Below are 26,006 nucleotides of genomic sequence, written 5' to 3' on the forward strand. Positions count from 1 at the left end.
TAAAATCACTCTATAAATCCTCCTACTGAGGCTTTCCACAACACACATTTGATGAAGTATCCTAAAGGTTTTACCCAGAGTTGACAAACACCCCTAGTTCCACCAACTCGTTTTCTCCATCCCACAGTTTTGTCATCAAAATGACCATGGCTAAATGGATGTATGATCTCATTTCATGCTGCCATAAACTGGCCAGCTTGAAAACAGAGTGACAGGGTAACAACAACCAGAAGACCACCACCTCCGCTTACCTACCAGGGACATTTTTATCACAGCCATCAGTAACTCAGTAATATAGTCTTTTCTTCACATAACTGTGTAACTCTTCTGACCCAGTCTAGTGGAGAATGAATAAGATAAGGAAAAGCAAGATCCTCACTGCAGCACAAGCTGGGAATCCTCCCTGACTGCTGCCAATTTTTCTCAGCCTGGCTGACACTGGACTTCTAGGAGTCCATCGCCCTTAGCATTATCTTTACACATGCAGTCTCATAAAGAAAAAATAAAACCTTCCTCCCCACTATTAGCACTAATTGTTTTTCTGTGATTTAGTTCCCTTTCTTTGGGACGTCTCTTCACCTACAAAACCGTCAAAAAACTTTATTCTGTTTCTCAAAGGCAATGAACAGGACTCTTGCTCCACAATCAATTTATATCAGATTATGGAGGTTCCATTTTGTTACCCTAATCTTCTGTAAAATAATTCTGATTTAAACTTTCACTAGAGATACGACTGCAAACTTTCTAGCAACCATCTCTTAAGCTCAAAGTAGCACTGGGTGCCACACAGGCCACGGGCTCCCCAGGGCAGGACCTGTCCCACTGGCCCACAAGGGAGCAGGGCAGCTGGGGACAGCCCGAGGCCTAGACATCAGGCATCAGGAATGGAGACAGGCCAGGGCTGGGCAGGGATGTCATCCACGGGTCAGGGTCCAGATGAGGCCCACTGCCGCAGGAGACTTCAGGCCCTGACAAGTAGATGGTTTTCTTCCGGCTCCCAGACTGCACATACACAAAGATCTGCCTAAGAGGTAAGTTATCCAGATTGCCTTACGGTTTACTCCTAAGAAGCTTCTCCTGATGCTATTTCTCTCAATTAGCTATCAAGCATTTAAAGACAATTTCAGGAACAAAAGAATAATCCAAGGAACACACAAGCTCAATTTGCCTTATAGTGCCATTTTCTCATGTTTTGTTTTCTCAGTTACGTCTTTCAGCTTGCCACTGGACTGCTTATGAATCAGCCTTCTCAGATGAGACCATTTTCCTCTCCTTCAATCAGTGTTGGATAGAAGCCCTAGACTTCCTTCTGTCTTCTCAGCTTCTCGAAACATAATCCTCAGGCGCGCTCTGGGCTATCAAAGTCTGCACTACGTTGAGCTTTACTCTTTCACTCTTCAGGTTCCTACTCTGTTTCCACAAGTATGTTCCCCCAAGGCTGAAGAGTGTTTCTTGCAACAACCACAAGGCTAGGGGATTCCCATTAAGGCACAGTGCAACAGTGATCAAAGATTTCACTCCCTTCAAATGCAGTGCACAACTCTCAATTTGCTCTTCTACAGAAACAGCAGCTGAAAAATCTGTGCAGACCACGGAGGGAATGCTGTGGAGTTCCTTTTTCCAGTGCAACTACAGTTAATGAAGAAGGAGAGAAAGTTCAGTCTCAGACCTTCTTTTGTGGTATTTCATTGCTGGGATACGTTTAAATGTTATGACTGGTAAGAATCTGTTATGAACTTAAGTATGAAGAGAAAAAACAGGCTACATTAATTCTGATAAAGAGAATGAAGAGCTTGAATTCAAATCCTCCACAAATTTGGCAAGAAGCCACAGAGACCAACCTCTTAGCTAGTTCATGGAAGTCTGAACTAGCCATCAATTATAAGGAGGATAATTATTCTTCAAAACTAGATTCACTCAGGCAAAGCACATTCCTCAAACATTTTCTCTGAAAATTGTAACAGAGTTATTTGGAGGTCAAATGTGCATGACAACCCTTTTCTAACAGTATCTGATATTTTTCCAGAGTTAAGTCAGTCAAGCTTCAAAACTAAATTTCAAAGATGAATTCTAATAAAGAGCCTTCGCAAACCTCAAGAAAATAACATGTCCAGGGTTAAGCACTGAGGCTAAACTCTTACCTAGTTCTGACCACTTGCAGTAGAATTCTGAATTACAACTAACTGAACCAGTCCAGGGCCTATCAAAGAAAGCTTTCACTACCTTGAGCTTTGCGAGAACTTTCCTACTAGAAGATCAAAGGAAAGATACGCAATAGCCCCCCTTCTAGAGCACAAAGGGGGAATCTCTTCCTAGCAAAGGCTTTCACATTACCAGCTCATGATCAGCAAGTGATGTGTACCTCACAAGAGACAATCTGCCACTCCTCGATACAGAGGACACTAACAAACTGTAGGATTAGGCTAACCTGCAATCATACTCTCCATTTCCACCAAGACAATAGCAGTAAAAAACATTGCTACTATTATGCTGAGACAGGTAGGACATGTCCACCTCCAGAAGGCTTCCAAACAGGACTAAATGGCCTCGCTCCCTATTTGATAATACACATAAACACAGTACCTCATTTTATATGCATCAAATATCATCAGGGAAGATTTCATAGTCCATATTACAGAGTACTGCATAAGTAACTTGATAAACCTTACTCTAAATAAATCTTTGTGTTGCAGTCTGGATTTCTGGACCCTTTATTGCAGATTTTTTTCTGCTACCAATTTCTCATAAAGAGACCGGAAGACTTAGCCAAACCTTTTAAAGACAGAACACACTATACTACTGTGAACACCAGAGGAGTTTTGTGTTCATCACTTGCCAAAACACAAGGTGCAAGAAACAGGTATTAATACAAAGGAATATCTAGTCTTTATACTACAGAACCATAGTCCTCAGATTCTTGGACAGGTTTTAGAAGAACCATCAAAACTCTGAAAAGCATCTTTGCAGATCTCAAAAAGAACAGGAGCTTCCTCTGAAGCTCCTCTTCCAGTTCTATCAGATCCTTTCTTGAGGAGGGAGAGGAAAAGAGAGGAAGAGACCAGAACTGTACACAGTATTTAAGTTGCAGACAGCACTATGGATATGTAAGAGTATGACAGCACATGTCACTTATCCTGAATAACTTCTAACATTCCCTTCCCTTTCTTTGCATTGAGAATGAGCATTGAGCTAAACATTTTTCAAGAGTTATTCACTACAACCAAAAGATCTTTCCTGAGTAATACCACTCAGCCTACAGGCCACCATCCCAAATCTGGTGGAAAGGAATGATCCTAACTCTCTCAGCAATTCTGAATCCCACATGCTATACATGTGCTGGGTACTAACCCAGCCACTAAGAGCAACAAGTCCTTCTACAGTCTCTACTACGCCAAATAACTTAGTGCGCAAGCCTCATTGACACACCATTCACTCGTTTTCCAGATCATCAGAGAGCAAAGATCTCTATGAGATTTCACTACCAATTAGACTAGAAGTAAATACTGAATCCCCTGAAGTATGTTTCTCATCATTTAAGCAGTTAAACTGCCCTGTAAAGACTTTCTCTTATCCGTGATAGCTTAGATTCTTTAAAAACCTTTGGTGAAGGATCTTGTTGAATTCATTTTACAAATGTGTCTTCCTTGTCCACATACTCTGACTTCTTCAAAAAGCTCTATAAGATTTTCATGGCATGACCTCACTTTGCCTAAAAACATTATTCCCACGTATTTACCTGTACACCTACCTATTTTGCTCTTCACTGTTTCTACCCATTGCCCAACAGAGATATCAGATTTATTAACCTGCATTTCCCCAATCTGCTTTGTGTGAGAGCTCTCACCAAAATCCAAGCATGAGCTCTCACTTTCTCAGCATGCCAACACTCTCTTGTTAAAACTGTCAAAATCATAGAAAGCAGCAGACTGGCACACCTGCTTTGGAAAACACAGGCCATACCAAACTTTTCTGTGAAAGATAACAGCGTTGAGGTTGTGGTTTCCTATGCTAGGCACATTGATAACTGAATTTAAATACCGACTGTGGCAACACAACTTGGATCTTGCACCTTCTTCCTATCCTGATGGAGCAACAGGAGGGACTTCCTATGTTTTATACCAGGGTTGCTGGGCATACTCCCAAGGCTTGGCACAATCAAGACAGGTCACTTTGTATTAACATTCAGAAACATAGACTTTCCCCTTTCAGCATATAAATGCAAACTTCAGAATCCTTAACACACAGCTTCCCAAATTAAAAGGTTTTGCTAGATGTACCTTAGGGAAGCCAATAACATTATTTCAGTGCTTCCATTCCCTTTTTGCTTCTTTTTGATGAATATGAAATAAACCATGAAAAAAGCACTTAAAACTATTCTAGATATATTAGCACACACTGTAAATATATTAGCATACAAACAGAAGTCCTCATGGACTGCACAGAGCCTGGAAGAGTTCTGGGGATCTTGCAAAGTTTGCTGTACAACTAGAAAATCTGTACTCTGTAGTCACCAAAAGCCCCATTCAAGTCAAGGCTATAAGCTCTCAGTTAGACAGCCCTTCACACCTTGCAAAAACTAAACAACCTTCTCTCCAAGACACCTACACCTACTGCTGATAGCCAGAGTCTCAAAGACATAGCAGCCCAAGAGTCTGCATACTGCCACAGCGACACTCCATATGGTAGGGCTGCTCTCGGGCATCAGACTGGAGTCCTGTGAGGCTTAGCTCAAGGCTTTCCACACCCAGGGGATCTCTCAGAGCCACAGACCAAAAGAGCCTACAGAAATGACAGGAAAAGGTGTTAAAAATCAGGTAACTTCGATGGAAATCTGCCTACATTCAATCTGAAGATTCACTGAAAGCTATAGCTGACCAGAAAATGTTGCTTTCAGCAAATATGTTTTCCAATTTCAAGAAATATACATTCCTTTGGAAATTCTCAGGCCAGCATAACACTCAAGATACAAATTCTGTCTTGCTTATACAGGAAAGGACTTTTCTCCCCATCCCTGTACAATGACTTAAATCAGTGCCATATAAGCATAACAGACAAGCATATACCATGAAGACACTTTTATTCTAGCAAAAGGACATCTTTTCAGATTAGCTTGTCTTGCTTAGTTTACATAAGGCAAAAAAATATTCAAAATTCAACAGAAACATCTGTTTTGGAACATGAAGAATTATATCAGTATAAATCACTCATCCTAGAACTTCTTTAAAATATTCAATGCATGAAACAGGCCTTTCACTTATCCTTATAATAAGTTAGCAAGTCTATAAACATTGTTTTTGAAAGTCCTGTTGTTTCATTTCTACAAACAATATTCTTCACCAAGGTACATACACTCATGCACATGGAGACTCGTTAACTGCTAGGACACACTATGAATAGTGAAGCCCCTGCAGCCTCATCTCGCGCCAGCCAGTGCAAGAATGCTAGAATGTGCTACAATCATATCTTCACTTCTACACACTCACCTACCCCTCACAGCGCTTATCTATCTTCAACAGTGCAAGAATTATCTTCCAGAGTAACATATCGTAAGTAATCAACCATACAAGAACAAGGAATTACATACTAACCAGGCAAATGGGTAGCCAACAACAGCACCCCAAGTCTTGTGCAAAAGGGGTAAAGTCCCTTAAAGAAACTTAGGAAATTACAGTACAGTTCACACAGTAGAAGAAACACATGCAGTTCCTAGTCTTCCTTGTGATATTTCTTTGGAGGGTAAAGGCATCCCAAAATGAGCTCTAGCTTGCATGCCATCTGTCCTGCATAGGGTTGGCCGAGTGGGAGGGAAAAAGCAGTACAGGCCCTTACAGAAGTATTCACCACATCACTACAGGAAAAAGTGAAGGATGTAAGAGTTGCTCATAAGCTACAAGAGAAAGCGATGTTGGCGCTGCCCCACATTGGCAGGTGAGTATGGCATCGGACATCATCATCTTGGGCAACCCTAGGCTACAAACCTCCAAACTCCAATATGTATTGGCACCTTGTCCCTCACAACTCCTCTTTCTTCCCTGCAACCAGGTCCTTCAGTCCTACTTGTTCTACTGCTAAGCTCCTTCATAAAGCTCATTCCCATGCTTCTTGCCTGTGCTTCTTCCTCCTTATAGACACTGTCCACAGTTTTTCCTTCTCTCTCTCCCCTTTCCAATACCATGTCCTTTCCATGTGCCCCTGTTCCACACACAGCCCTTATCCTCCAGAGCATTCACACCAACCGCCCAACCCTTCAGATCAGCAGGAGACTCTGCCCTACACAAGACAACCCTTCAGTTCCACCACGTTGCCTCTGTGCCTCCAGGTGCCCTCTCTGCTTCACCACACAACCAATTCTCCTGTGCACATCTCCTGTCCCTTACCCCAAATTGTCCCATACACATTCTCATTCCCCCTGCACTCTCCCACACACAGCCCCAAACCCTCTCTCATGCAACCAGTCCTTCCCATACAGGGCTCCAGCCCCTCCAGTATGCTTACTCATATCACACACGAAGCTTCTCTCCCATCTTGCACAGCCCTCTTTCCCCATACATCCTGGCCTTCCCCCACTTCCCCATACCATCCCTGACCCCCACCTTGCACAGCACCCTGTCTCCCAGGCACTGTCCCTGTCCCCCCTGTGCATGGCAACCTTTCCCTACGCCATCCCCTGTACACTGTGTAAAGCATCCTTTTCCCCCATACACTGTTTTTATCCCCCAACTCCCTCTTCTCCAGTCGCTGGTCCTAGACCTCCCCACAGCACCCTCTCACCAAGGCACCATCCCTGAATCCGTAACTCCTTGCACAGCACCTTCTCCACCTGTCCCCATACCACCCCCCACCCTCCCCCCACGAGCAGTCCCACTCCCCATACCTCCCACAGCTCTCTTGCCCTCATACGCTCCCAGCACCCCCCCATGCACTATCCCTACCCCATATCCCCCACAACATCTCCCCCCCATGCCCTACCCCTGGCCCCACACGCCCCCTCCACCCCCCCTCCCGTGCCCTGTCCCTGGCCCCACACGCCCCCTCCGCCCCCCCTCGTGTCCTGCCCTCTCCCCACACGCCCCCTCCGCCCCCCGTGCCCTGCCCCTGGCCCCACACGCCCCCTCCGCCCCCCCTCGTGTCCTGCCCTCTCCCCACACGCCCCCTCCGCCCCCCGTGCCCTGCCCCTGGCCCCACACCGTCCCCTACCCTGCAGCCCCGCTGCCCACAGCGCCGCACCCCCCGGCGCGGCCCAGCCCACGTGCGCCCCCGCCGCGGCCGGCGCTCACCGTCGAGCGACACGAACTGCCCCACGGCGGAGGAGCCGCCGCCGCTGTTCTCCACGAACTGCACCTCGGAGACGATGATGTTGTCCTCCAGCACCGACCCGCAGCCCGTGCACACCGCGTCCCCGCGCGCCGCGTCCACCTCGATCTCCGAGCCGCCGCAGGCGGCGCACACCCGCCCGCCCGGCATCGCGACCGCGCCGCCGCCCCCCACCCGCCCAGGCGCGGCGCGGCCCGGCCCGGCGCGGCCCGGCCTCCCGCAGGCCTCGCTCGCCGGCACCGGCAGGGGGAGGCGCCGGCCGCGGCCGCCCCCGCTCTCGCGAGACTTCCCCCCTAGGCCCCGCCCCTCGCGCCGCGGCGCCGTGACGCCATGGCGCCGCCGCCGCGGGGCCCTGCTCTGCCCGCCGTGACGCCATGGCGCCGCCGCCGCGGGGCCTGCCGTGCTTCACGGGAGGGTGTGTGGCGGCGAGGGGCGCGTGGTTAAGACAGAGCAGGATTTATTAGGGTTTCCCTAGGAAAAAACTTGCTTTTTCATAGAATTCTTACCCAACCTGACATAAATCCATACCTTCCCTGAAAATTCACCCATAACTGCGTCCGTGGTAAAGGCTTCTGTGCTGTAAACGGGGAGAGACCCCTTCCTTCCTGCCGGGTTTGGTTCGCCGTGGTTTAATTTGTGGAGAAAAGACTGTCACCAGCAGAGAGGGTTTGCAGTGCAGCAGCCAGGGGGGATCTCGCAGTTACATGCTCTGTATAGTGTTAGTGGAAATTACATTCTTAATAGACGTAAATCATTTGCAGCAAGAAGAAATACATGAAATCAATGCTTTTTCTTTCTCAGTAAAGTTTGTTAGCTACCAGTACATTTTAATTAAAACTATCAAGCCAGATCGGTGCTGTCACTTGCTATATACTGTCTCCTATAGAAGCTGGCATGAACACAAGAAATCCTGCAGAATCCACAGAAATCCTGCGTTATGAAAGGCCTTCCCACTAAAAAATCGCTTCTCAACTCCCTTTAGGTGAAGGCTAATTCAGCCCTGATCCATGAGGACTTAACTTTCACATCCCTTCCAAAATAATTGTTGTTTTCGATTGCTCAAGTGTTACCAGTCTTCACTGGAAGTTACAAACAAGTTGGGAGTGCTTTCGCTGTGAATCGTCAAGCTCTAAGTGATCAGAAATGTGCACGGCAGAAAGCCCTTGTGAGAGAATAGCACACAGCAGCTCTGCGAGAAAGCTCATTTAACATAAATCTGGGTAAGGAAATGTGTTTTAATTTTTATAAGGTGAGGATACTGCTGATGAAAGAAGGTAAGTTGGCAGTTCAGAAAACTGAAGTCCTTTGCCTCCCCCCTCCCATCCATATGACAATTTTCTTATACTCCTTAAATGTTTCGAATGTTTCTGTAAAGTCTTCTTCTATTGCCAGAAACGTAAGTAATTTTTCATCCCTATAAAATTTTTGTCCTTTCAACTTGCAGGAGGGCTAACCAACTAACCTCTTTCTGATCAATAAGAGTGAACCTGCCGAAGGAATAAGTCATCACTCCGTTTATTCTGGCTAACAAGTAACAAATTTTTAGTAAATTGTCTCAAACTTGAATCACACTCAGAACTGCATGTGTAAAAATTATATTGACAAAACCCCATTCCCTTTGCTATTTTGCCCTCTTAGTTCAGAGGATAGAAGAACCTGTTCTCCATCTCATCTACCCTCATGTTTTATACCTTTTATTTTCTCTCCTGAGTAACAAAAAGTGGTGATCAGGATGTCTGTTAACCCAGACTGACTGAAGACACTTCCTGCTGTGTCTTCAGGAACCCTGAATACAACCCACCCGTGGGTATGCATCTCTGACATTCGATGCCAAGGTTTCAAAGAGAGGAACTGTTCTCATTTGCTTAAAAGTAAGAACATTTTTGTACTGCTCCTGTGAGAGCTGAAAGAATGCAAATTGGCTGCACAAAGCCAGACGGGAGTGCGAGGGAATCCCACTCCTGCAAATGCTGAACACCAGAGCAGGGTATATACTTGAGCAAGCTGCTAACACATTACCGTACTTCCACAAGAGATAGGCCCACTTCTATAAATATAATGATTTGAAGCAGATACTTAGGTATCAGATGACAGAAAAACCATAAACTGTGCCTTTCAATCATAGCTGAACCTTGTGCCAAGCCTTCCAAAACACTAGCACAGATGGGAAATGTTTTCAGTTAAGACAGCAGAGGCACAGAGTTTAATCCCTTGATTTGGCCAAGTTCTGTGAGCATCCTCAGCTCTCAGAGCTTTCAGATGGGGATCACTCCTGTTAAAACCAGGCCTAAGAGCCTTGTTGAAGCCTCACAAGAAGTCTGACTATGCACTTAATGTGAATACAAAACACAGAAGCCGAGGAAGCCTTGTTTGGTTTTGGACTGTCCGAAATGGGGCATAAATTATGCATTCAACCTGCAAATTTGCACACAGATTCTTTGGAGATGAAGTCACAGGGGTATTAGATAGAGAGGGAACAGAGAACTTCGAAATGAATTAACCTTATAAGGTGATAGCAACTGGATACTTTTTCTGTGGGTGCCAGCTTGAATGCATTTGGCTACACTAGTATGTGTGAACACGAGAGGGCGCTCAAGGAAAATGAAATTATCGAGGAGCTGCTATGCTCTCACAGGTTAGACTGATTTTTCATCGTTGGTTCCTTTTTTTTTCTTGTATCTTTTCTAATTATTTCCTGACATTGTTTTCTTGATGTTGATCAATAAATGGTAAATTTAAAAAGCTTTGGGACCAACTTTCTATTTGGGAAAAACTGTCCCAAGAAGAAAGGGTTTTGGCATCTATGAAATCATGTAGTGAGCCAGTTTAGCAAACGCTTGAATTTACCCGCATGCAGTCCTGCTGTTTGGACAGCAGTCTGCAACTGAGCCTTGATTCCTAAGTAAGTGGCAGCAAGGCTGCAGGGCTTTCTGTGTTACCCTCCCAGGATCTGTGCCCTTTACGGTTCTTAGTATGCAAAGACAGCAGAAAGCACGAATAGTGTGGCTTAGGAAATCCACAGAGAAATTAGTGGAGAGAAAGTCCAAAGGTATTGAGCACAAAGATCCAGGAGCAACCGCCAGTTCGGGAAATCTCTCAGCAGCCAACTGCTGGAAGTTGTGAGCAATATCATTGTCTAGCTGTTCTTAAAATTTCCTCCACACACACTACTTGAAGGTGTGTGGCTGATCAGTGAGTGCTTTGAGGAAGCATGGGAAGAAAGATAAATATAGATGTGCCCTTCTAGTTTCTGGCAATCTGCAATTTAAGGACTTCTTCAGCTGAAGGCTAATTCACATTAGGAAACTTTTAATCTCTTTAATCACTTTTTGAACTATTTTTTATGCTTTCAACATACACAACATCCTGTGGCTGCTTAGTTTTGTGCCAGGTGAAAAAGTTTGAAAAGTTATAAATGTTTCATTTGATAACCCTTAGCTCTTGTGCTGTAAGAATAAATAATTGCTCCCATCTCACCTACTTCATGTCAGTCAGGGTTATATATGCCTCTTTTATAGCTTCTCTCAATCAGGATCACTTCACAAGAGCAACTTTTCCCCCAGAGAAGCTAGGGCAGCGCTAATCAGCCAAAGTCTAAAATGAAAAAAAAAAAACACTTCTGTTAGGACAATTATTCAAGAGAAAACACTTTTTAATGAAGCACTGGTTATATTGGCTGCATTGAATAACTGAAGACCTCCATCACCTTGGAATGTAAGCACAGGAAAACGCTCCTGTGAAAATACAGCCCCACATGTCTGCAGCTCTTGTATTCTGAGGATTGTTTGTTCAAACATTGATGAATTAATCACTCACCATTAAAAAACCCATCCAGTCAGCTAATTGCCTACTTCAGCAACTGTGTGTGCACTTGGAAATTGGACTGAGATGAGGAAATGACTGCTTTTAAATGCCATTTTTGTATGCACACTTGATGAGTGGATATTTTGGTGAATATACATGTAGACTGAAAATGAGACTTTACCTGAATCTTATCAGTCATGTACACAGCAATGGCAATTTATTTTAGAAAGAAGAAAAAAAAAAGTATGTTAGCAAACTGCATTGGTCTGCACATAAAACACAGAGGCAAGCTGCATGTCTGATTGCTAGTTTCCTTTTTTTTTTTCCTAGTTGGGAATTACATGCCCCTTTGACCACCAGGTACCCCCTTCACCCTGAGGTTTGCAGAAGTGAAAGAGCACATCGCTGCCTTTCCCTTGCCAGCGAGGAGGAACGGCAGAAAGCAGGGCGAGGAGCAGCATCTTCCTTCCTTAGCAGGAAGGAAAGTTCCCAGGCTCAGGGAGGCGCTGGCTGGCCCCTGGGTGAGGCCAGTTCTCTCCTGTTTGGATCATAAAAGACATCAAAGAATTCTATTTTCAGAAAGCTGAGTGTGTCATTACCTGCTTTTCTGTGGAGAGATTTCCAGCGCCTCACATATGCCGAAGCCAATCCAGCTCTAAAGAAACCACCATTCAATACAAGTTATTGCCCACTGTCCAAAGCTATGAGCAAGCTATACAAAAGCAACACCTTAGAGAAGCTTTAGAAAAGCCACAGTATAATCCTTTCCTGTCCCCAGAGAATTTTTAAGGATGTGCCAAATTTCCCATTTGAATTAGCTGAGTAAGTCAAAAGACCAGCATTTTTCAAGGGGCAAATATAAAAAATGATTGGAATAAATCAAGCTGTTTCATAACAATAATCTGAGTTAGCTTAAATTACCAAAAATAACTCAAATCCCTTAAATCATTTTTTAAAAATGTAAAATTATCAAAAGGGAATATTTCCAGAAAGAATTCCCCTACATTTTTCAAAATGAGACATTTGTGATCAGTTTTGGTCTCAATGCATCACTAATTCTGTGATTCAAGAAAACTTTGAGAGAAAAATTCCAGTGGAGTATGTATACAACTGCATTATTAGTATTATTAGTTACTAGTAAAGTGCACATATTAATAGTGGCATGAGAAGCATTTCAGAGTTCCTTAAGCATGTTCAATTCCACACCCATATGCATGAAGCATTTCAGAAAATTTTAAGATTTAATTACTATATGATTTCCTTTGGAAGGGAAAGAAGATGTTTCCATTTTTTTTGCCTATTGTATTTTCCATACATAGAGTCCCTACTGAAAGGGATTTTTATATGATGTGAGTAGAAAGGATGTCCAAAAGAAAATGAAATTATAGTGTTGGCATTCCCAACAAATATGCTGTCTTCCCCTTCATAGTCTGTCCTATGCTAAATAGTAGCAGTAGAACTTTCTTCCTAATAAAGCTTTACCACAACCTCTCAGCCATGCTACAGAACTGCTATCCAGACAACCAAAGATTTTGTAATCAAACAAGCTGCAACAAATATCCAGCTGAAACAGCAATTTATGGGGCTCAGGGCAAGAACAAACTATTTTTGTGGCCTACAGAATTATGAAGTATGAAGAGCCTTTCCCCATATTTACTGTGACTAATAATCATCAGCCCAGACAACAGCGATATTTTAGCCACTCCCTCTGTGGTCACCTTTCATTCAAAGTCATTGGCATTCCCAGACAGACCCATGTTGTGGAAGACCAGGAAGAGAAAATTTCCTCTCATGGTTTTAGGAAAAAATGAGCAACTAATAAGCATTCTACTTGAGAAAGTGCATGTATGCTGCTAGCAACTTTTCTTTTGAATAACATAACTGAAAAGTTGTTGTCGTCTTTTGCTTTGTTTATCTTTTGCAAAGAGTAAATCTCACAATTAACTTACAGAAGCCATGAAAAAGTTTGGGCGCTGTCCACATGAAGCGTTCGAGCTGGGAAATCACAACCCAGCTTTTTTTTTTTTTTTTTTTTTTTTTTTTTTTTTTTTTTTTTCCCAGCCTGGAACTAAAATCCTAACCTGCTGATTTAGGTTTCATCCATTCCAATTTTCACTCAGTTCTAATACAAACAGTACTGGAATGAGTTGACAGTTCTCTCAAAAAGCCTATGAACTTTTTTTGGCTAGCACTGCTCAAATCCAGAGTTTCTGCTACAACATGCCTGGTAGTTGGGATGGATAGAGCCGGTGCAATTGGCCCCAGTTTTACATTCTCCAGTCAACAGAGATTTGCTTTCCTTTATTGGTATAGGGGTTCCTGTGTCACTGTTCCCTGCTGCACCTCCAGGGTATCCCCGGATGGCTTCTTCTGCCCTGCAGGGTCTCAGGAAAAGCCAGGCTATGAAGGTGCCATCCAACACAACCTAAGTCTGCTGACTAGCTTGTTTGTTGCTTTCAGCTTTCCATGTGCCACAGGGTCCTCCCAGTGCAGCCTCCCACTGCCCCCAACACTGCCGCTATGGCCCTTCAGTGGCACATAGTCCTACCTAGCCGACATCTCCTCCAGGATGCCACAGGCTATGAATTATCTCTGTGCTGGAGAACAAGGTGCCCAAGAACCTGAACCAACAAAACTAGCCAGTTCTGAAGGAGCTCTGGAAAAGCAGTGTAGCACTTCCATGTATTCACATATGTAGCAACATCCAGATGCAGCCTTCTTGGGTAAAAAATCATCAGAACAGGAAACTTAATGTATAGAAATGACTATTTTGGGCTTCTTCCAGCCCAGCAGGCCAGAACAGGTTTCTCAGCATTCCAGCAACTAACAGAAATACCCACAGAGGTTTCAATCATGCTTAATAATTAAAAGTAGGGAAGGGAGTTTCAGATACCGTGTTAATCAACAGGTGCTAATGGCGTATGACTTTCTTCAAGAGGCAAAGTCTAGCATGATAGCCAACCTTTTCCTTGATGCATATTTAGAAAGCATAGAAACACAATCAGCAAAATTATTTCCTTGCTTCAAAATTCAATATTCTAACAGATGAGTCACTGATACAAGCTTCAGATATTCCTATGCTAAAACTGGAGTATAAGTCATATATATAAAATTTACTGTTGCCCCATAAGCTGTCTATGATAACTTTTTCCAAATACCCAACTAGAGAATGTCTGGTATGTTTGGACTGACGTAAAAAGTCTGGGTTTTGTATTCATGATTCCAGTTCATCAGTAGATAAATGTCATATGAACGGGCTTGCCTCAGCTCTGATTTCAAGAATTAAAGGAAATTCAGCAACGGAAAAACTGTTGCTGTTTCATTAGTTAAAGAAGCCAAATCTCTTCAGAAGTATATGCTTCTATTGTTTTCATAAAGACAAAACACAATTTGTCAGACTACATCTAAGTAGAACAACAACGAGTTCATGATAAAAAATATTAAATATAAAAGGAAACACATTCATTAGGAAGTGCAAAGAGAAGTATGGAAGGGAAGCATTATGGATGGTCTTACACCTAAGATAATGGTCTGGGATTCAGGAAAACTAGGTATAACTGCAAGCTCTGACTCAGACTTCCTTTATGACTTTGGGCTACCCACCAGCTATTGTTGAGCCCAAGTTCTCCAGCTGTAAAATGGAGATATGGACACTTCAAGATCCTTCTTGGTTTGTTTGGCACTTTTAGAATGATACATAAAAAGAGACAGAGGTTTATTTGACCACAAAGAAAGAGAATGATGAGATGAAAGAAAGCAGTCAAAGATGAATGCAACATGGTCCAAGAAATAGGCAAAGCACAGGCCTACTCACGGGCTGAAGGAGCAGCTTAATCCAAACAGATGGCACAGTGGTAAGCTGGTGTGAAAGGAGAGCTGTAAAGCTGTCAGGGGCATTGGCACACAGATCTTTCAGCAAATCGGCAGTAGACCGAAAACAATAGTAAGTCAAGGGGCACTTCAGTATGCAGCCAGATCTTCAGGGCTGGCCTGCACTCAAGAGATTCATCAGATGAGCCTCTTCCAGTGTGATTGCAAAAGAATCGTGCTCATAGCCATGAGACCTGAAGCCTTGTACTGATACTGCTACATCAGTCAGACAGCACTTGTTGGTCCATGTTCTTTCAAGCAGGGAACTGGAATCAGACCTACCAGTCAAAGCACTCCTTTGTGGGTATAGGATGTGTTTCTGCAAGGAGAGTTTGCCAAAACAGATCCACTGGCAAAGCAGCAAATGTCACCAAGGCTAAAGTTGGCTCCTTTTACTTCAAATCAGAGCTACGTCGATTTGCACCAGCGAAACAGCTGGCTCAGAAACCAAAATAGCTCATTAGTCAAGGGCATATTCCAGTGCTTGAATCATCTTTAGCAAAGGGAAGAGGCTCAGTGTCAGTGAGTTTGACAGGGGATACAGGAAAGGCTAACTGACCTTTACGGAGAATGTCAGCGCAGGGAACCAAGGCTTAATCCTCAAAAGCCCTGAGGTATTGCACTTGTCAGTGCCAGGAAATTTGTGGCCCTCTGAATAGGCAGGCACACTTATCAAGAGAGCATGTAGGTCCAGATGCTATGTGTGCTTTGATTGTTGCATAATATTATCAAATAGTATTTTTAAGAAGCTTTAAAAGGCCCTACTCAAATAACTTAAGCTGACTTTGAATCAGAGTCAGCTGAAAGACCAGCTCCTGTCTTTAGTCTAAATATTAACTAACAAGGATGTTGAATCTGCCCTATATCACCTCCTTCTTGAAGAGAGTAAAATGGCAGGTTGCTGGACATAACTAATGTCCCTTTTGCCAAACTAGAACACTTTCACTGGAGTATAAATTGAGTGACTTCAGAAATTTGCTCATCTTGGAATATCTTAGCAAGAAACTATAGAAGCACAGTGCTAAGAGCTTAATCTTGCAAGAATTAGAAGCTCTTGTCATTCGTACATCTCTGAGTTTCCTATAAACCTACCAGGTTCCTTGTAAAACATTTTAAGTTGCGCTGGCAAAGCCACTAACTCTTTATGGGGATGCCTTTGCAATTTATCCTTTTGAGTTCTGTCTCCCTGTCTCCATTCTTCTTCCAGATGAGGACAAGCTAAGACATACTCAGCTCCCTGAGATATGCTGGCAACAACACTGTATGATCTACCGCTAAAAGGAGCCAGCTTCTGCTCTTCGCACGCTGTTACAAATGCTGTTGCATTAAGAATTACTGACATTATGGAGAGCAGTATAGTTGCGTGAGTATAAATATACTCAGTCCTACTAAAAGACACTCAAGGATAAATAACGTAGGTACTGGATTTTGTGAGACCAAAATAACTCCACGTTGTGCACTCAAAGTACCTTCCCCTGGCTGTCATGTACCTGCTGTTACCAGCCAGAGTTCTTGTCTTCCCCTGAAAGGCAAAAAAGCATGTGTGACTTAAAAAGCCATGGAGCTGCTCTCCTTCCCTCCTAGACTGCGACACTGAGAAGGTGGGATCCACTTTCAAGTACATAGTGAGTAACAGTACTCAGTTCCCAAAATCTGCCAACCCTCTCGGAGCTATCAAGATCCCACAGAGAATACCAGCACCTGCAGGGACTGCTCTCTCCCTGCCCGCCTTGCAGCCATGGGGTCTCTTCCACAGCTCCCTCTCACAGAGCCCAGTTTGGGGGTTTCAGCAGTGCTGCGTTCCCAGTCCTGCAGCCAGGACTTGCCCAGAGCTCCCACATACATCCACAGGAGGTTTACAGATGGCACAAATGAGCTAAAACACACAAATGGATGATCTCCGTGAGAAGCAGGGGCATAGCAAAAAGATTTGGGTTGAGCTGGGCTGTGTATTTTGCCTGACTCCATCTCACTAGTATAGGTGAGAAAGTCCATGGTGCTTGGGGAAGGCAGGGAGACAAGGATGAGAGAGGTCCAAAATGCCCATGCTTTGTTGCACTGTGTGCCTTGGCCAGGGGTCAGTGCTGCAGACCAGGCCAGTTAGGTATCACTTTGATCCTGGAATAATGGGTATAAAAAGGGTCACATTTCTGTTATGTGACTCCATTGACATTAATTCATCAGGACCTGGCTTGGCTCAGAAGACACCTCTGATGAGAACGTGAAACCGCCGAAAAATATTCTGTCAAAATACAGTATAGGGAAGAGCTTTTAATCTTCAGCGTAACAGACATGGCCTCTCATCCAGAACTCACAAATAAGGTAAAGCAATAGTTCAACATTAATAATGGTGTTTGTAGATGCCTCTTAGCACTTTAATCCTGTTTTTTTTTACACTCAACTGCTTCCTTTGTTGTTTTGTTTGCTTATTCTGTTTTAAATTAGGACATTATGGAGAAACTCAAAATTCAGAGCAAATCTGGCTGATTGTTCTCCCCTGGTAGCTCTTTTGATCTCCTGTGTACAGTGTTGTTAAGTTTCACAGGAATCCTTCAGTGATCTTTGCCAAAAAAAAAAAGGTTCAGACACTATTCTTATCCTGCAATGCTTATTGTGTTAAAACTTAAACCATTTAAGCAATGAATTACTTTTGACATTAAAGTCAGATTCCTATGTTTTTATTTGGCTTCCCTGCTTTGCTACCAACTTTTTATTTGGTGTTGTGTATCATTTTTCCCTTCTTTGAAGAGAATTTACCATCTTGAGTGGTAATGCTGTGATATTCTAGCCACGACAGACAAGTATTTCTGACTGTGGTGAGAAGATCTAAAACTAAAAGGAGAATATAGTTCTATTCATGCCGAGTGGAATGTGACAACACAGGAATCAAGCCTTGTGCAGAACGAACTTAAAATTGCATGGAAGCCTCTTATTTTAACACAGATACCTTGTCAGCAAGGTTTCTCCCATTTCCATAATCACACAACTTCTGCTGAAAGACTATATATGGGATTGACATTTGGACTTTGAACTGCCAGTAACTCAGGCTCAACATCAAGAAGTCTGTTCAAAGAGATGGTATGAAATGTCCATCTAATTACTAGTAGGCACATGCAACTTTGTCCTGTTTAAAGTTACATCCTTCCTGCAAAGTCATTCCTCCGTTCTCTTATAGGGTTTAGCCCCCATGCTTTCATCATCCACAGAGGGGTTTCAGGAACCCTCTGAGTTTGCTCCAGGACATTCTTACTCCATCTGGTCACTCTGCAGGGGACAGGGTGTCTCACTTGTAGAGATGCACAGTCTTCTGCTACAGGCCTGGAAAATCAGTTTGTGCTTCCAACTAGGAGTCTTCAGAGGATTAAACAGCCTCCAAGGCAGCCTTTCTGAAATAGTGTTCAAATAAAGAATGGCAACATGTCCAAAATACTGATTAAACCTAAATTAAGTGTAAAATATTTATGATAGCCTTTCTGTGATTGTGAACCTGCTGAACCAGCAGCTGTGCAGCAACATCTGAAGCAGCAGCTTTTCAGGGACAAGGTAAAGGCATAGCAAGATAAAATTCTCAGCTGGTAGCCTTACCTTAACGAGGTCTGCTTGGGGTCTGTTTGCACCATACACTGGAGGAATATCCATAGCTCCCAGGACAGGGATCAAGAGCTGTAGTTACAGTAGCTCAGGCACCAGCCCACCACAGAAACCAGATATTTACCCCATGATCTTAGCTTACCTGCTGGTGACTAATCCCTGGGAAGACCTTCACTGCACTCTGCACTGCAATTGTAACCTCTGCCAGCTTGATAAAACAAGCACAGATAAGCTAGCAGCTGCACACCTGCTCATTTTGATGTCAGCATAGCCTCAAAGAGCCTTAACCTGGGCCTCTTGAAGAAAGAGACTCATGAAGACTTTGGACAGTGGTGATACCAGCACCTTGAATGCTAGCAGATGCAAGACAGGAAAACCTGGAGCACCTACAGCACACCTGAAGGATGAGAGATTAGGATGGAGCAGCAGTGAGAGCTGCTTAAGCCCTGCTCATTTTCACAGCCAGAGATTAAAGACCCTCATATCAGCTGCAGTCACTGTACCACCTCTATAACCCTCCCCGAGACTTCCAAGTCACATGGGCAAGGTGGCATTTATACCATGTTACATTCAATGTTGCGCAATTTAAGGCATGTGAATCTGTCCCATTTCTGTAGGCTCTTCAGTATATATTCACACATCTACTTAGAGTAATTGAAAAATTTAGGGCTCATGCAATCTCCCACTCGGCACAGGAGCAGATTTTTCAAGGCCTCATCCAGCCAAGTTTTGAGTTTCCAGGCATAGAAATTACACATACCTTCTGGGCAACTTGCTCCAGAACTTGACTGCCCTCACTCTGAAGAATTTTCTTGCTTATGTCTATCTGAAATGCATCCCACCTGATCCCACAGATCTGTATATATCCAGTTTACCTAAGTGGTTTGAGCGTGATCCTCTAGTACTTCTTTCCTCCGTACTCTGTCACTGGGCATGGATGCCTGGGAGCAGGCTCTGCCAGTAAAGACTGAGGCAAAGAAAATACTGAGAACCTTAGACATCTCTGTATTCTTTATAGCTAAATCACTTGTCCCATTCAGCAGTGGATCCACATTTTCACAGTCATCTTTTTGCTACTTATAGCCCTTCTTATTACTCTTCACATGCTCACCAGTTTCAGCTCTAGCTGAGTTTTGTCCTTCCTAATCCCATCCTCACATGGCTGGGCATTTCTTCTATATTGCTCCTTAGTCGACTGTTCCAGCTTCCTTTTAGCATGTTTTCTCTCTGTGTTTGATCTCAGTCAGTAGTTCTTTCTACACCCAAGTTGGCCATGCTCTGCCTGCTTAACTACCTGCACATTCTTGTGCTTTGAGAAGATAGTCCTTGAAGAGTGACCAGCATGCCTGGCCCCTTTACCCTTCACAACAATGTCCCAAGGGATGCTGTTTGCCATTTCCCTGAACAAGCAAAAGTCTCCTTTCCCGAAATCAACAGTCATTGTTCTTTCACTCACCTTCCTCACTTTTCTAAGGATCTTAAATTTTACCACCCCTTGGTCACTGCACCAAGTCTGCCATTGACCATCATGTTCCCCCCCCACACTACTTCTTCCTTGTCTGTGAGTAGCAGACCCATAAGAGCACCTCCTTACTGTGCCTGTCACCTTTGTCAAGAAATTTTCCCTAGCCCACTCCAGTAATCTGGCTTGCTTGTGTTTGCTATCCAGCAGATGTGAGAATGGTAGATATCTCCCACAAAAGCCAGGGTTTGAAACTGTGAAGCTTCTTCCACTTGTCTAGAAAAGGCTTCATTTATCTTGTCTTCTTGATAAGTGGCCTGTAGCAGAAGCCCACCACAAAGTTACCTGTGTTGCCCTCCCCTTTGATCCACAAGCTCCTGACCACACACACTCCATAGCAGATCCCCATGCATCTGAGCTGCTCTTCTGCGCAGAGCATAACCTTCCCTTCCTCCTTCCCCAAGAGTGCGTATCCATCCATCACAACACTCCAGCAGTGAGAGCTCTCGCAGTTTCTGAGCATAGGGGAGCAATGGATGGGTCAACCCTCGGCCTATCCAGGGCTGCTGTACTATGTCTCTCAATCCAGTCAATACAGACATCTGGCACTGTCTTGAAATGATCTGCTTTGCACACCTAAATTAGATGATGCACTTTCATCACTTGATTATTATGCTGAAAACTGCCAACAGAAGCCTTTGGGCAAGTCTTTAATCCACAATACCCACACATACCATTTTAAGAAACATATGCATACTCTTCCAGGTTCAATAGAAGGAATAATTATCTTTTTTTTTTTTTTTAATGTAGTAAAGACAAAAGAGCAAAGGAAGCTCTCTCCTAAGCTCTTTCTCATCTAGTTTTATTGGCAGAACGTTGCAAGTCAGGGATTTCCCTGCTTGCTCAGATGAGGTCAGGGCTAGTGTACTGGTTGCCTTGGGTATAGGAAAGAGAAAAGTAGGGAGCAACATAGAGGGGGACCCTTTTGAAGTCAGAACTTGTCAAGAGCAGCAAACTTGGGAATGTCTTTAGAGAAACTACTTGTTTCTATTTTTTTCTATGGTATTCAAGGAAAGAGAAAAGACACACTGCTTATTCTTCAGTAAATAAACAGGATAGTACTGAGAAATACTCATACTATCAGTTTGTCCTCCAGGTGGAAGAGCCATAGCAAGTGATAGTATGCTTACAGCCTATTTTGTGAACCTTTAAATTCTCTTACACACAGGGAAGAAGGGCTAGGGTAAAAGGCATCTTCACATGCTGCAAATTGCAGTTCAGTTGTTTTGCTGTAAGCTGTAAAGCTGTGGGCTGTAAAAATCTCACTGCCAGCATTTATAATGAAATCTGAACCACAATAGCTCTTAGTGGCCATGGTGATCCCAACGCAGACCGTTTACAGCACGAAAGCTTTCATTCCATGCAGTGCAGCAACACATCCCACCAACATTTGAAAGCCTTGCTTAAGAAAACCCAGACTAGAAACTTCCTACCTTCTTACTGCAAAGCACTGCTTTGTTCAATTTCCAGTTAGATTACTGGTCTTTCCCCCAGCACACCTAAAGGTAAAAAGCCATCATAAGCAACACACCCATCCCTCGGCAAGGAGTAAGCGAGGTGATGGTGCCAGCTCTCCCCACAAAGGAGCAACAATACGACCATAGTCCTCCTTGGCTAGAAGCACGGTTATTTGGTTGGTACATCATTGGCTTTGAGAGGGCAAGGGAGGCCAGCAACTTAACAAACAAGCAATAAAATGCATCTTCAGAGCTCTATCAAGGATTCATGGACTGTTTTGTCTATCCGGCAGGGAAACAAAGGTAGTATAGACAATACTTCCCCTTCTAAGCAGCAGGGGAGGACGTTCAAAATCAGGAAACATGGTGGTATCTTTCACCACTGCAACACCCAGTAAGTCCCCATTTGACTGTTGGCAACAGAGTTACATTCCCAAATGCATGTAAAAGTATTTGTCCCCTAATTTCACTGGGCCTTAACACTCCTAAAATGCTTGTATGAATCCAGGCAAGAATGGACAAAGCCTGCTATTTGCTGACAAAAATGCAATTGGTCCTCTCCAGCTCCTAGGGAGAGGCAGTACATCCAGAATCTCTCCCTATCTGCTTCCCTTCCCAGCAAGTATTTATTAGCTGACACTCCCAGCAGAAGGACCAAGAGCTGAACTCTCCTTCTGCCTCATGGGGACTGAGAAATTCTTGGAGAGGAGGCTCTGGAATGGGCAGTCTGTGGGAAAGCTGTTCACTGGGCTGCAGCAATGCTGCAGAGCTTTGGGCACCTCTGACTAGTTCTGCATTCAAAAAGAGAGAATAGTGAAGTATTGTAAGGGGGTGGGGGGAAAATCTCCAAGTCAGCCTAAGGGGAGGAAGGGCATATGGGTCCTTCTTTTTCCTAAGAATCAGGAGAGGTCCTTCTGCCCCTTTGCAGCAGCTTTTGGTATGTCCCTTTTGCACAGAAAGATGTCCAGGTTCAGACTGCCTTACTTTTCCCTATATAACAGACAATGGCCCCTAACAGAGCAAGGTGGACAGGACTGAACTGGAGGGACCACAGACACAGATCTAGTCTACTGACCTGCAAGATCTTTACTGGCTCGTAGAGAGCTTGCTGAGCCTGAAGCCCTGCTGCTCGTGGGTGCTGCCTCCATCGACTGCTGCTCCAAAGCCCTCTGCAGCACGAGCAGAACGGGCCTGGGCTGACTCTGCTTCTTCCCACACCTGAAGGCACTCAACTACAGCTAATGGTCACCCCATATCTAGATGTCTCCCCTTGCCACACTGCCACCTCTGCCAGCTTCAAAGACAGACACTCCCAAGAGCAGAGTTTCCTTAATTAATGAAAGACCATAGGTTTTTTTTCTCTGTCTCCTTTTCCACCTCCAAGTTCTGATGCTTTCTGCTAACTCTCTGCCTGGGGTAAATTTCTACAACAGAGCAATAAACTTCTGAAAATAGACGCTTACACCCTATGTGGAGCCTGTGAGTGGCAGAATCATAATCAACAGCCAGCCCCGACACTAGGCCACGCTAGCAGCACTCAATCACAGCGCGGGGCAGTGCAGCCCTAGGAGAAGAAAGTAAATGGGAACTCTATAAATGCTGTTGCACAGAACCCTCGGGCTCTTTTCATCACAGAAAGGCATGTGAGTTTGTACTCTTTATGGCAACCATAGCTCAGGCAGGTTATTCCAAGACAGGTCACATGTCCAGAATCCCTTAAAAAAAAAAAAAAAAAAAAGGCAATAACAACAAATTCATGGTAATAGCCAACCTGCTGAGATTTCCTGGTATGAAACTGTGTGCAAAGCCAATGGTGGAAAAAGCCAGTAGTCTTATGCTACAATTCCCAGCTCTGCCCGTCATTAACAAGGATGGGTTTTCAGAGTAAAATTCTCCTGGGCCAAATAACAGGAGCCTGATAAAGCTTGTCAACTGCCCTTTCTGACTCACTTTCTCCTGCTGGAAGGATGAGTCACTGTCATGTGTGAAAGGCTGCCAGGTCTTGCTTACATGCTTAAACAAGCATGGGTTGTCTATGTCAGACATACGTTACCTCAGAAGAAGCAGACACCTAAGGCTGAAAAGGCAATCCTGGAAAGGACTGTGCTGACTAAAGGAGCTGAACTGCAAGACATTTCTCAATGCTTTCTGGAAAGTTCAGGTTATTGTTAGATTACCATAGAAAACTTCAGCCTAAAGCCATGGCTGAGGGCTTGGCTGACAATCACAGCTTTTTAAAACCAGGACTCACTAGGACCATCAGATCAGGTTTCACCCAGGTAACTCCTGCAGAATGAGTCAGACAGGCTGTTCTAGATGCAGACAGAATTAACTGAGAACATGCAGCTTAGGGAGCTGCCTTTTGCCCAAGGAAAACAGCTTGCCAAAAGCGAACACTTGTTGTGCACTATTTCATGAAAAGAAAGTACTCCCATGGGGCTACTCCTTTAAGGAGACTGTGAGGACCATGCCTTGAATCTGGAGAGGGACAAACATAACGTGCTGAACACCTTCTCTCGGTCTGCATAGCTCACTGGCTGCTTTTGACCAGCTCTGGTGACTGCTCAGTGCTTCCTTCTCTTTGTAATGACATGGACAGGTAAGTGACAGTGTACGTAAACTGTGTTCACATCCAGCGGCTCTGCTGTCTACGTGAGTACGCGCTCCACCCTCTGTCTTCTCCTGCCGTCCTAGGGCTGCCCAGGACCCACCACAGGCAGAGTGTGTAACTCCATGAAATCTCTGCCCCAGGCACTGCAGGGGCTGCTCACAACTCCCAGTTATTAGCAAATACCAGAGACTACATTGCCCTGCAGGACTGACATTGCAAAGGACACCTTTCACTCACACTCTTTTTAGGACCCAGTACAACGCCTGTTTGCTGAGATGTAACAAAGGGAGACACTTTGCAAGGACATTGCATAGCATATTGGGATGTCAACCTCATTCTGCCCAGAGGGCAAATCCACAGGTCAGACACGGGCCAGCCAAAGCCATACACACACATCCCTTAGCATGTACAGGTCTCCGAATGCAGGAACCAGGCTTGTCCCAAGACCAGAAGGAGAAAGCCGTGTTGTAGGCTCCCTCTGCCAACATCTTGCTGCATCCTTCAGGAGGGAAACCACGCTGCTGCAGGGCAATGATAGCATGCTTGCCTCTTGCATCTTCAGCCAGGTATGTGCCATGCTGGAGTTGCTCATGCAGTCTGCAAGAGCAGTTGCACATGCTTTGCCCAAACAAGCTTCTAGGAAACCTGCAACTAAAGCACCCTGTCAAGCTCTCATCATCATTTCTGAGACCATAAGAGCAAAGGTTTAGACCACAATAAATGACATTCCTAAGCTACCTTCCTTTCTTACTTATTTGTTGTCACAAAAATGAAACTTCAAACTCTGAGTGGGTTGTGAGTTAAGGGAAAAGAGATATGGACATTCAGTATCTCTCCTGTTTACTCCAGCAATGGCCTGCTTTCCATGAGAAAAACATTTCCCTGTGCCTGCCTGAACCTTTTACTAACTTGACTTCCCAACATGAATGCAAACGTATAATCCAGAAATGTTAGTTTTGAATAAAGAGTGTAACACTCTAGACCATGTACATGAGGAAGATACAGCAGTCTCACGCACTGTTCTAAATTCTTTTCCTTTGGGAAAGAATATGTGTTTTCCATCCCACAAAACTTCTAAATATTTTTGCTTAGTAGCACGGGAAATGCCTAATGAAAAGCTTAAGACAGAAACTGCAGGTCACAACAACCTCATCCAATGGTAAAAGTACTCACCTGACACAAGGAAAACAAGCTTAGGCCATAATGATATTAAAGTGTTGATATAACCTGTGTCAGTCTAACTGAAGAGACCAAACAACAGTTGTGAACCTGCAGTTCAAGTGCCTGTGCAAGGGACATCTCACCTACGTGATCTAGCCCATAAACTGTTGGTTACTCCAAAAGAGGTAAAGTTCTAATGATAATTTTAATAATAATAAAAAAAAAAGTCATCCTTTTAAAAACTGAACCACAAATTGCCGGGGGAAATTGCTGTATTATTTTTATCCAGCATAAATACATTTTGCTGAAAAACTTCCAAACCAGCACTAAGGCATCAAACCCTTCCTCTCAGCAATAACTGAAATACTATTTCTCTGCTTTTCCTTCACTTTTTCGTTGGCTATCATTTTTTTGCTGATTATGACAAACCAGGATTTCATCCTAAGTCTTCCTCCTGATTCTAATGATTAGCACATATGGATAGTTTTATAGGTAAATTCATATCATTTCTCATTACAAGTTCATTTTAATTCAAGATACTAACATCCCAACTGTATATTTTAAGTTTGGATTTCTAGGATCTGCTTTCCCAATCATGTACAGATCAACAAGAAAAAAAATCAAATTCTATCACTAGCAAGACAAAATAAAATGAATGTTTGGTTGATTCTTTAAA

General features: G+C 43.9%; 1 protein-coding gene across 3 annotated transcripts in view; it reads right to left on the reverse strand.

Annotated features, from left to right (window-relative positions):
* The window catches only part of BRF1 (BRF1 RNA polymerase III transcription initiation factor subunit), a 170,811-nt gene extending 163,334 nt beyond the window's left edge, over nucleotides 1–7,477 (reverse strand). For all 3 annotated transcript variants that reach the window (XM_062577185.1, XM_062577184.1, XM_062577186.1), the window contains exon 1: nucleotides 7,278–7,477. In XM_062577185.1, the coding sequence (XP_062433169.1) occupies nucleotides 7,278–7,464 (187 nt within the window). In that variant the 5' untranslated portion in view covers nucleotides 7,465–7,477. The remainder of the gene's footprint in view (nucleotides 1–7,277) is intronic.
* Between the last annotated feature and the right edge of the window lie 18,529 nt (nucleotides 7,478–26,006).

The sequence above is a fragment of the Rhea pennata genome, chromosome 5, assembly GCF_028389875.1.
Source record: "Rhea pennata isolate bPtePen1 chromosome 5, bPtePen1.pri, whole genome shotgun sequence".
Taxonomy (NCBI): domain Eukaryota; kingdom Metazoa; phylum Chordata; class Aves; order Rheiformes; family Rheidae; genus Rhea; species Rhea pennata.